We start from the raw sequence: 12,018 nt of genomic DNA, 5'->3' as shown, positions 1-12,018 counted from the left end.
TATGATATTGCAAGAATAAAGATTCCTGTTTGCACCCACCGGAGAGTTGCCGCTTGTTCCGTTCTTCAAGTGCATTTATTGGCTTTTTTGATTATAAGCTGAGCACCACCGGGGGACCTGCAGCTGTTGCCAGGATCGCATTGCCACTCGCCGGGGATATAAGGTAGTGCCGATTTTTCCTGTTTCTTTTGCCTTCTTTATGCACATTAATACACAGTTTTACCTGGGGTGCCCAAACTTTTGATCCCCACTGTAACTGACTGACAAACATGCCTTTTCACTTTTCTTTCCTCTTTGAATTTGAGAAGCAGATACGCTATCTGGGACTTTACATCAGTTATCTTTGATGCTCGGCTGCTGTGGGACTCAGTTGAACTCTTTTGCGCTTTTTAAGTATATTGATCCATACAACTCTGCTTCTCACCCGTGCTATGGTATTATACTTCATTTATGCTTTTGTATTTCCCTCTTAGTGTATGGATATTGATGGTGTAATATTTACGTACTGTAGTTACCTCTATTTACGTATGGTTGTTACCTCTATGGAAAAAAAAAAAAGAGAGCACCCTCTCCCCCTTTCTTCTAAACTTAGGCTTATTAGACAGAAAATTCACAAACATTTTGTTTTGTTAGGAACACCTAGCAACTGCTCTCAGATCTCACCCGGGGGTTAAAAGGGTCATTTTGACACTGACTGAACTGTAGCAGTCCCTGGCGGAGTTGTTGCACTAATTAACAATTTAGTAAGGTACCATATTATAAATTGAATATTGTGAAATCACAAGTACTTCCTATACATTTGCCTTCAGACGTGACAGAGAAGCTACAAAACATGCTTTCCTCTGTAATGGAAAGGGGATTATGTTCAATACTTAGGAATTAAAATCACACCTTTACTCTGTAATTTATATAAATATAATTACATCTGGTTCCTGCAGATATTTAGCGAGGATCTTGGGAGATTGGAAAGATTTGAGGTGTTCTGTTTGGGCCACATTGCTTCACTTAAAATGTTGGTTTTACCCAAATTTCTTTATCTTTACCATACCTTACCCCTGGCCCAACTCCTTTTTCAAACATTACCTGCCATAACCCCATTGAGAAAGAGGTTGTCACCTTGAAACATGTCCGTGCTCACTGGCTAATACATATTATCTTTCACTATCTTTCATCAACTGCTTGGACTAAGTCCTTCTAAAGTGGATCGCACCAGGTACCCAGATTTTTTCTTCATTTCTATACCTGCATCCTTACAAAGAGGATTTTCAGCAAAATTGGTCTTGACTGGACTTATTCCCTAGTTGTGTATATTCTCCTCCACATGTGGTCCCCCTGGGTCCTCTTCCCTGCTGCCACCAGATTCAAGGAGAAAGTCAAGTATAGGTGATGTTGAAGGCTCAGAATTGGCTGTAGAACCAGATACTGCAGGTGAAGTGGTTTGCTGCTGAACCTCCATGAACTAATTTCTCTGTAGAGCAAGTTAGAATGAATAGCTACATAATGGGTGAATGGAAGATTAACTCTGTGTTACAACCATGCCTCTGGAGGAGAGATACACAACTGCAAACATTGCAGAATAGTTGGAGGAGGTTGCTGTAAAATTAGAAATTTGCTGAAATGTAAACATCCTGGATCAGCATGGATGGACCAGTATCCACTGCACTGGCCAAACTTTGCAGCTGGTTGACGTTGCTCTGAAGAATCCAAGCATTGAAAGAACTGTCAGTGATGCTAGAAGACTAGTTAAACGCTTTAGAAAAAGTGAACTAGCCAGCAGCAAGTTGACTGAGAAGCAGATGGATTTAATAGAACATAATAATAATAATAATTATTCAAGATGTCAGCAAGCCACTGCAACGGTACAGCTTTACAGCGGCTCCTCAGTTTCTAATCTACTGTTGTTTTTTCTGTCCCTAATAGGGCAATTATAAACTTCCAGCGGTGCATTTGTGAGAACAGATAGAATTCAGAACTTCAGAGCTGAGTAGTAGAGAAGACGTCACAAATGCCTGAGAGACTGCAAGGTGAGGAAGTGATGTAAAACAGTGGTAAGTGGTGGGAGTCAGTAGTGGCATTAATAGTTTAAGTGACGATATAAGATTCCGATATCTATCTGTTCTTACAATGGCACAACTGGAGATTAATAATTGCCGTATTAGGGTGCGTTCACACTTGAGTAATTCCTCTTGAATTCTCCGCTCCAAATTAATTCACATCTCCTCTGCCCATTGACTTTAATGTTTTTTTCCGCTGTCCTGTTCACACTGCGGAAATTCTGCTAGCGGAATTCCAACGCTGAATTCCATTACGCTTGAAGAGAGAGCATGTTCATTCTTCAAGCGGACTCCATTAGCAGAAATCAATAGAACTCAATGGTAAAAAAAAATTCTGCCCGACATAGTTTTCGCGCGGAATTTGCACAAAATTCCCGGGGAAATGGCTGAAAAAACCTGCGAATTTTGCGCGAAAATAAAATTCTTTTTTCCGCCCGTAAATTTTTCGGTGTGAATTCCTCTTGATTTGCTGAACGTGAACGCACCCTTAGGGAGAGGAAAAACAACAGTAGATTAAAAAGCATACTATAAGCCACTATTGACTCCTCACAGCACTCATTACTGTTTTGCAGCACTTCCTCATCTTGCAGTCTCTTAGGCACTGGAGGTTAACAGACCTAATAGGGACTACTATCCTCCTCCTGACTACTGTACTGTGTCACTATGAGGACTGGAGACATATAGGGCTTATTGCACAATCACCTTATAGTACTACTACTACCCACCTCTTCCTGATCACTGTACAAATAATATGCGGAAAGAGTCAAGATATATAGCGCTTATTCAACTCATGTGGAAGAACTTAGTCTAGTAGATAGACTGTATAAGCAATGTAAAAAAAGACAGTGTGGTGTGCACTGTGCAACAGCCCAGAGTCTACTCTCCTGAGCTCCTCCATTATCATCTCACACATCCCACTCTTACTGTTAAGTGCAGCGCTGTAGCCACAATGCGAATGCTAGATCACTGATCAGTATGTTCTCTTTATCTGATGATAGCCATGAAGAGGGGGCCAGAGGGAAGGGTCCTGCAAGATTCCTATGGTATTGCACAGCTCATATTCCGCATGTGTCATGCTCCTCTTCTGGCCTCCTTCCGGGGTCAGTATGGTAGTGGTATCCAGCTTCCATTGCCTGCCGTGGTCTCTAGGGTTTGCCGGTTGCTTCTGGTGCGGCCTCCTTAAAGAGCCATAGTTGCAAACTGCTACGGAGGATTGCGTTCTGTCATTTTTTTCATCACATTTTGCTTATCAACTAATTGGAGTACAAATAATCGATGATGCAAATCGTCAACACTGATTTCCATTATCGATAATACCAATTAATTGTTGGAGCCCTACATGTGACACTGTTCACAGGACAACATCAGATGGAGGCTCTGCGGGCCTATTCATGTCTCTGTCTTTCTCCTCCTTCTCTGTAGGAGGCTGGGAAAAGTGGGACAACTTCTACCCTTACAACTGGGAACCCCCCTGGTACTACCAGGAATTTCTCATGTTGGTGAGGGAATACCAGCTGGAGAGACTTAATCGACTTATGGAAACCAAAGACTGACCACAAGCTCATTTCAGCAAAGGATTCCTATTTAAGGAATTTGGACCTGGACCTGGCATGGATGGCCATTCAGGAGGCATTGCCCCTGAAAACTTTTATGCATGCCCATTGACTTTGCAACACCATGTACTGCCCGAGATGCCCATTTGTTGACCAACTTTGTACCTCTTACCCTGTTAAATGCCCTGGAATATAAACTCAGAAACTCTGTTCCCAAAAGTAACCTATCGCATGACTCTAAAAACTATTTCCTGAACATTGTCAGGGCTATCCAGGAGGCCAGGCGCCTTATGAAGTGTTATAAGAACACTTTGTGGTTTGCCAGGGAACGGCTTTTTATAAACTCTGAGATGATGTCAGAAACTATTCCAAGGCATAGCATTAAACAGTATCATATGGGGACTAAACAATGGTAAATAAATTAATAAAAAATAAACAGGTTGCAGGGAAAGTAATAAACAAAAAGCAGGAACAAAACAAAATCCTAGACCGTCTGGTCACTGACTAAACAGATCAGCTTGTCCTGACTAACAACCGCTGAGCTTCCCTCAGCCGGTTAAACATATGTCCCCGGCAACCTTCTACTCACAATGTCACTCTCTTTGAGCCCCTCATAGCTCGGGCTGTGTACTCCTCAGCAGGCTTTGTCTCTTCCCTACAGCCCACATACTGTCTCCTTGGAAGAGCCCTCATTACACTGAGTCTTCATCTCATATACACCTCCCTTCCCTCCTGCCTCATTACTTAAGAAGCAGGTGAGAGCTTCTGCAGGGTGTGCCAAGGAAATGCACCCTTTCCTTGCCACACTGCCACATATCCCCCCCCCCCTTTGCTCAGACCACCGGGAAGGAGCACATGTATTTGAAAGGCAGAAACCATCTGCCTTTTCTTTCTCTTGGACAACTTTTGTCCCACAGTCTCTAAAGTCCTTGACTTTTTTCTTCCGGACTTTTACCAGCCACCAATTGCAAGTCACTCGGTCACACCTCTCCAGTACCAGGTTCTTCACCCTGGTGTGGGCAGGGCTCTTGAAATTAAGGAGTGAGAGGACCGATGCTTCTAACCTTTGTTTTCTTCTGGCTTGCCGGACCTCTGCCTCTGCTTCAGAGAATCTTTCGGCCTCAGTGGCTTCACCAACCACTGTCTTGTTCTCTGTACCGTCAGAGGACCTCTGACACGGGTCCATCTCAGTTTCAACTTTAGAGGACGTCCCACCTGGTTTCACATCAGTCTTGACTTCAGTGGATTTCTCAAATGGTTTCACCTCATCCCTTCCAGCTTTCTCTTCAGGGGCACCAGCTTCCTCAGGTTTGGCTTCAGAGTCTTTGGCTCTTTCAGATTCTTGTGTAGAATCAGCTTCTACTACTTTTTGGCTTTTCTCTGCAGCTTCTTCAGGCTTACTCTTCTCTTCACCTGTAGCTTCAGTTTTGCCATTCTCTTTAATCACAGCTGTTGAGGTTGACTCTGGTTTAGCTTCTGCTTCAGGGGATTTCTCTGCCTCAGCATTACCTTCAGAATTTTTGGTGTGCTCAGGTTCAGAGGATTTCCCACCTCTCTTCTCCTTAGTCTCCACTTCAGAGGATTTCCCACCAGGTTTCAGCTCAGTCCTAGCTTCAGGGGAGTTCTTACAGGACTTCACCTCAATCTTAGCTTTAGAGGACTTTTTGGCATTCAGAGAAAGCATAACTGTATCCTGTAACTTTGGCCCCAGAAGCCTTTCTTGAGCCAATTCCGCCATATCTTGGTCTCTGCTCACTTTTAGGACTTCCTGGTCCTCTTCCTTTTCTCACATTTTCGCAGCTTACACTGGAGCTTAGCGGACTTCATCCTCTCACTGTCAAGTAACTCTGTCAAGTCCCTGACAGTTTCTTCCGAAGACAGCAATTGTTTCCTCAATTGTTCATTGTCCGCCAGCACAGCCACCTGCTCGTAGAGTTGCGCTCCCAGCAAAACCAAGGCAGCTACGCGGGACCTTCTGCGCGTTTCGTTCTGCGCTTCCAGGCTCTCTTTTAAGATCTTCATGTCATCTTCCAGCTTTATATATCTCAGCTGCTCACTCTTGAGTTGTGCGGAGATCACCTTCTCACTGTCCAGCAACTGTTTCTTGGACTTCACTAACTCATTGATAGATTTTCCACTCTCACCAATCTGTTGAGATAGATCTGAGATCTCCTGTTGCAAGTTCTTGTTTTCATGTTGCAGAGTCTCAACTTGTTCCAGGGCCTCCTCATACTGCTCACGGAGCAAGACATTGTCATGACGAGCAGATTGAAGAGCATGTGCAAGGGCATTCTTCACCTTGACTTCCTCCTCAAGTTGTCTCTTAGCTTTAGAGACACTCTCCAGATTGCTGGCAAGAGCTTCAGCTTCCATCTTCATTTCATTCTTCTCTTTTTCTATTTTTTCCATGGCTACCAGGCTAGCCTTGTGATCACTCTGCAGAGCCTGATATGCACCATGTAGAAGACTCACTTCTTCTTCCTGGAATGACATCCGCTTGGCCAGACTCTGCACTTCACTCTCCTTGCTGGTCACAAGACCCTGGGAGCGGGACAGTTCATCCTGCAGAGCCACAAACTCACTTCTGTGATGCTCCATGACTTTTTCCAGCTGAAGCCTCACTTCTTGCTCTTTTTTAAAGTCAGCAAGTGATTTGTCCCTCTCCTCTGTCAAGCGATGTACCTCTTTTTCTTTCTCCAACAACTTCACAGAAACCATCTGCAGGGTTTCTTCCAGATTCTGGATCTGCTCCAGTTTTTTCCCAAGGCCAGCTCGTCTTTTCCGAGACCTTTTACTGACAGCGGTCTCCTCACTCTCGCTGTTAGACCTTGAGACATCCTCTGGTCCTCTGTCAGACACTTGACCCAGCTCTTCTCCATCTCTAGATGAAGTCTCCCCCTTTTCCGGGGTTGCGGCCATTTGTGCCTCATTATTATCATCCACAACAGGTGCCACTGACACCTGGCACTCTTCCTCTCCCACCACGTTGGCAACTCTGGAGACTCTCGCTAAACACTCCCGTCGGACCGGCAATCCCTTGGCGGTAAGTTTGTTGCCCCTAGCAACAACTTCAATGGCTCTTGGCACCAGCGAGTCAGGGAGATTCCTGATCAGTTCCTCTGAACTGTCTCTCGGCTTCTTGGCAGACTTTTCTTTTGTCTTGTCACAGTCTCCTTCACTTAGGACTCTGTCTGTGACCGTAAGTGCAGCCCCCAGCTCCACTGGTACTCTTTTCTGGAGTTTTGGTTTTTCCACAGCCATCTCTGGAGCTTCCATTCCAGTCACCACTTTAACTGACTTCAGCTCCCCTAGTGGTCTGGCACACTCCCACCTGACATATACCTAGGGTCTGCTGACACTCCCCGTCCTACGCCTCTGCGGAGTTACTGTCCCCTGCTATGTGGTGAAAACCAAGTGTTGTGAGCCTATCAGGTGTTCCTGCTCTAGTCACCTGACTATCTTCCCACAACTGCTGAAAAAACGCAAAATCCTTCCCCAGCACTACTTTATACTCTAAGATAGGCTCTATTGCAACCTTGTGACTTATGGTACCATAGGGAGTAGAAATACACACATTAACTGTTTTGAAACCCCAAATACCGGCTTGTATAGACACTACAGCAGGGTCTGGCTTTCTACAGCTGGTCTTTACAAGACTTATTACACATTTTGGATCTAACAAAACCGTCATATTTTTACCTTCTATTTCCAGCTCACACAGGTTTTCTTTTGTCCTGCGAGAGGTGGGAATAGAACTCTTTACATCAGAACACATTAACATAAGAGTTTCAAGAAAATCATTATCAGCCTGCATGGGTTCACAATATACAGCACCATTCACACAGTCCAGTAGAGACCCCCCAGTCCTCACTCCTTCCGGAACCTTTGTGTGCGAACTCTCAGGTGCACTCTCAGCATCCCACAGCTGCCAGAAATACGGAAAGTCTCTGCCCAGTACAATTTCCACTGTAAGTTCGGCACATACCTCCATTATATGGTTCACTGTCCCAATACATGTATCAAAGGTAATTTGAACAGTCTTACCGGACTCCGGGCGGGACTTCACAAATGGAATTATTTCTGGCATAATCCGAGATACAGTCTGGCAACAATCCAAGTCCACCCACAGTGGGATTCCGCCCACCGACAACTCACGGGACTTCGGCTTCGTCTTGGCGACCACCGGTTGTGGCCCACGTCGGTTGCTCCCAGCAACAGCCTTTCGAGGTTGTCCCATTTTCTTGAAAAAAATTCTCGATCCGTTGCCCCTAGCAACGCTTCTCCACAGACACCAAACTGGGCTTGAACTCCTCTGCTGGGCTCCTCCGACTTGCAATCTTGCAGGGGGTTGCTCCTAGCAACAGATCCTCTCCAACTCGCTTGTTGGTTGCCCTTGGCAACAGGTTGCCCTTAGCAACGGCGTGCCCGCATCCTCCACCAAAATGTGACGATCCGTCTTGGGGATTAGCTCTGGGATCGTCCTGGACCACGCCACAGGATGCGTTTCTTCTCAATAAACCAGCAAACAAACGCTTATAATGCAAATCTGGCACTTTGCCAGTTTTATTAGACAGGTTGCAGGGAAAGAAATAAACAAAAAGCAGGAACAAAACAAAATCCTAGACCGTCTGGTCACTGACTAAACAGATCAGCTTGTCCTGACTAACAACCGCTGAGCTTCCCTCAGCCGGTTAAACATATGTCCCCTGCAACCTTCTACTCACAATGTCACTCTCTTTGAGCCCCTCATAGCTCGGGCTGTGTACTCCTCAGCAGGCTCTGTCTCTTCCCTACAGCCCACATACTGTCTCCTAGGAAGAGCCCTCATTACACTGAGTCTTCATCTCATATACACCTCCCTTCCCTCCTGCCTCATTACTTAAGAAGCAGGTGAGAGCTTCTGCAGGGTGTGCCAAGGAAATGCACCCTTTCCTTGCCACACTGCCACAATATATAGAAAGTTACCAAAAAATCGTACCTAAACAAAAATGGTAGTAATAAAAACTAAAGATCACAGGGCATAACATGAGCTCAAACAGCCCTCAGCAGAGGTCTTTTTTTTTAATTAGGTATTGTCTTTTTAGGTAATGCCATTTCTTACAAACTTTGAATACATCAAAAGTACATGTACACACTTTGTAATATATCTTATCAGACAATAATGCTTCTTTCTCCTGTCATCAATCTTTCTCTCGACACTACTGCTGCTCAAATCTTTTTCTCTGAAAAGCAGCTCAGCTTAGTCCTGTGTCCACAAGACGAGCAATACAAGTCTATTGAGTGGGAGAAGGGAGTATCACCTACCAGCTCTGTAAGAACTGCAAATAAGAAATGAAGCCTGCAGAGCATAAATCTGCTGCAACATTTTGCAACACATACAAATTATATAGAGGCCAAAAATAGTGCTGCTCCTCATGCGCACGCACGCACGCACACACACACACGCACACACACACACACACACACACACACACGGCGGCTTATCCTGAAATATTTAAAGGGAAATATTCACCTCCTGCTGCCACCTGCTGACAAGCTGAGTCCAGAGCAGCGGCCACATTGAATGTGCTTGCTTGTCATACAGATGGCAGTAGCAGGAAGAGGTAAAAAATTATGAAGGGGTGGGTTGGACAGAAGGGAAACAGAGGCGTTATTGCTCCCGCACTATAATCCTATATATTCAGGTTAGTGCAGGTGTTCTTTCAGTTAGTATTTCTTTAAGCATACTACTATTCCTTAAAAAAAAAAAAATATATATATATATATATATATATATATATAATTTTTTTTTAATTAGTAACATAGAACAAAACCTACATAAATTGGGTATTGCTGTCATCTTTTTTTTTTGTGAAATGAGTGATGTCATTAGAAAGTACCATAGGTTCTGCATATATAAAAGTCCATTAAGTGATAAGGATAAAAACGAAAACGTAAAAATGAAAATTTGCTTTGTCCTGAAGGGGATACTGGGGAGTGCCAAATGACATGTTGGTGCTTACAGGGGAAGTAGTAATACCTGGTCACCTCTGACCTTGTCTACTTCTTATGACATCACAGTAGAATGTATTGCGATGCTTGACAAAGACCATATCTGTCAGCCGAAACACTGCATGTGGTAATAAATCTTTAAAGGACTTGAATCCTGGTCATGCTTTCTTGCAATTTTTACTTCTGTGAGTAGGGACCAGATGGGCAAAACGCCCCTAGGCAACTTGCACCCGCACCTGTCCCATATGGTTCTGTTAACAAGTCATATACAAGTCAAACCTTTTGTGTTGTCCCTAGGACATGTCAAAATTTTGAGTTTTATTTTTTTATTTTTTTGACAAATACATTTAAAATAAATCTTAATGAAAGAAATGAAACAGAGTAAACAAATCAATACCTGTAACTGGGCCTGAAGGGAGCGATGTGCCAGTAAACTCTGAATAACATTTGTGCGGTCCAAACAATCCATACAGTTACTTCGAAATATTCCTTCTTGAGTCATTAACACTTTCCCTTCCGAGTCCACCAAGAAATAGCTAGTTAGGAGAAACAAAGTGTCAAAACTAGGGATTGACCGCTATCGTTTTTTTAGGGCCGATACCGATACTCTGTGGAGGTTAGGGCCGATAGCCGATAACTTATACCGATATTCTGGTATAAGTTAATGGCTATTTATCCCCCCCGGCGACACAGCTGCAGATCATTGATTTAAAGCGGGCGCTTTAAATCAATTAACTGCAGCGGCTTTTGCGGTGCCAGAGACCGCCGCCGCCACCCGCTTCTTTCCCCCTGCCTATCCTGGGGTCCTGAGTCCTATCACCCCCACCACGACCGCCCCCCACCACCACACCGCACCGCCCCGGCCAGAGACCACCGCCGCTGTTGCCCCATTGCCTCCCCCATTCCTGGTTTTATAATTACCTGTTCCCGGGATTCGGGTCCGCGCTACTTCTGGCTCCGGCGCCGTCCTCCTGAGCTGTCACTGTGCGCACTGACAGTGACGTCGCGTTGAGGACGTCACTCGTCATTGCACAGCATAATACAGGATGCCGCAGGAGCCAGAAATAGCGCGGACCCTGGGAACAGGTAATTATAAGACCGGGGATGGGGGAGGCAATGGGGCAGCGGCGGCGGTCTCTGGCCGAGGGCGGTGCAGTGGGGGGTGTGGCGCGGTGCGGTGGTATGAGGTGCGGGACGGTGTGGGCGGAGCATTATCAGCAAGGTAATTGCCGATACCGATAACGACCAAAATCGTGAATATCGGCCGATAATATCGGCCAAACTGATAATCGATCGATCCCTAGTTAAAACCATATATTTTAGTCAATATGAACATTTTTCAATGTAAAATAACAATGATTAAAATGCAATAATCTCACAGTGGAATTAGGCAGAGCCAGGCAACCCTGTTTGAGTTAATTTCAGTGGGCAAGCAAACATTGAGCTTTCTCAAATTCATACATCAACTACATTGTTTACAGCACTCACTCTTGCATCTCTGTCACTTGTGGGACCAAAACAGGGGCAGCAGTTCGTTACTACAGCAGTAATACTTTTGGTAAACTGTGAAAATTACTCCATGTTACACCTTGCGCTCCTGCCACTTCCCCTGGCCGTGAGCACACTGTCCCCCTCTCCCCTGCTGCCGGCGGGGCTGGGATTTGCATCATGGGATGTGCCCACATGCGAATCCCAGTCCATCACTTATCATGCTTCTCTGCTTCTTCTTCCTCTGCCTCTAAGCTCCGGCGTGCGTGTCCCCGTCACCTGGGGCGTGCGCGCGCCGGAGCTCTGAAATTTAGAGGGCCAGGACGCCCATAATTATGTGAAACACCTGACACTATTCTATAAGTCCCTGCACCTCCCACTCCTCCCTGCCGGATCTTCAGTGCCATTTGCCTGAGATTAAGCGTTCCATACTGTCTGTTTGCCTTGCCCGCGTTCTGACCCTTCCGCAATGCTATTTGACTACGCACTTTTGCCGCCTGCCTTGACCTTCTGCTAAGTCCGACTACCCCTCTGCCTCATCCTACTGTACTTCGCCTTGCCCAGCTACCTGTGTGGTCGAGTCGTATCGGGGGTAGCGACCTGGGTGTCACCTGCTGCAGCAAATCCATCCTGCCTTGCCGTGGGCTCTGGTGAAGACCAGCTGCACCTTAGACTCCGCTTCCCGATACGGCCCATGTCATCAGCCACTCGGGTCAGTGGATCCACATCCAGCATCGTTACACTCCAATATTGTACAGGTTACCTGTTTGCCAAATTGTGTGCCCAAATCATGGTGGTAATGACTGACCATGGTTTTATAAATGTGAAAACCAACTGTGCATTTATGAAACTATAATTTTATGCTTCCCTTTTGCATCTAATTATACACAGGCTTATGCATCTTTTGTTTTATTGTTTTATATGTTTCATTG

General features: G+C 45.3%; 1 protein-coding gene across 4 annotated transcripts in view; it reads right to left on the bottom strand.

Annotated features, from left to right (window-relative positions):
* Nucleotides 1–12,018, bottom strand: part of SACM1L (SAC1 like phosphatidylinositide phosphatase) — a 647,794-nt gene that overhangs the window by 116,930 nt on the left and 518,846 nt on the right. For all 4 annotated transcript variants that reach the window (XM_056520232.1, XM_056520231.1, XM_056520230.1 and 1 more), the window contains one exon: nucleotides 9,996–10,134. In XM_056520232.1, the coding sequence (XP_056376207.1) occupies nucleotides 9,996–10,134 (139 nt within the window). The remainder of the gene's footprint in view (nucleotides 1–9,995; nucleotides 10,135–12,018) is intronic.

The sequence above is a fragment of the Hyla sarda genome, chromosome 5 (assembly GCF_029499605.1).
Source record: "Hyla sarda isolate aHylSar1 chromosome 5, aHylSar1.hap1, whole genome shotgun sequence".
Taxonomy (NCBI): domain Eukaryota; kingdom Metazoa; phylum Chordata; class Amphibia; order Anura; family Hylidae; genus Hyla; species Hyla sarda.
The sequence above is the reverse complement of the archived record's forward strand: the minus strand, read 5'-3'. Positions and strand labels throughout refer to the sequence as shown.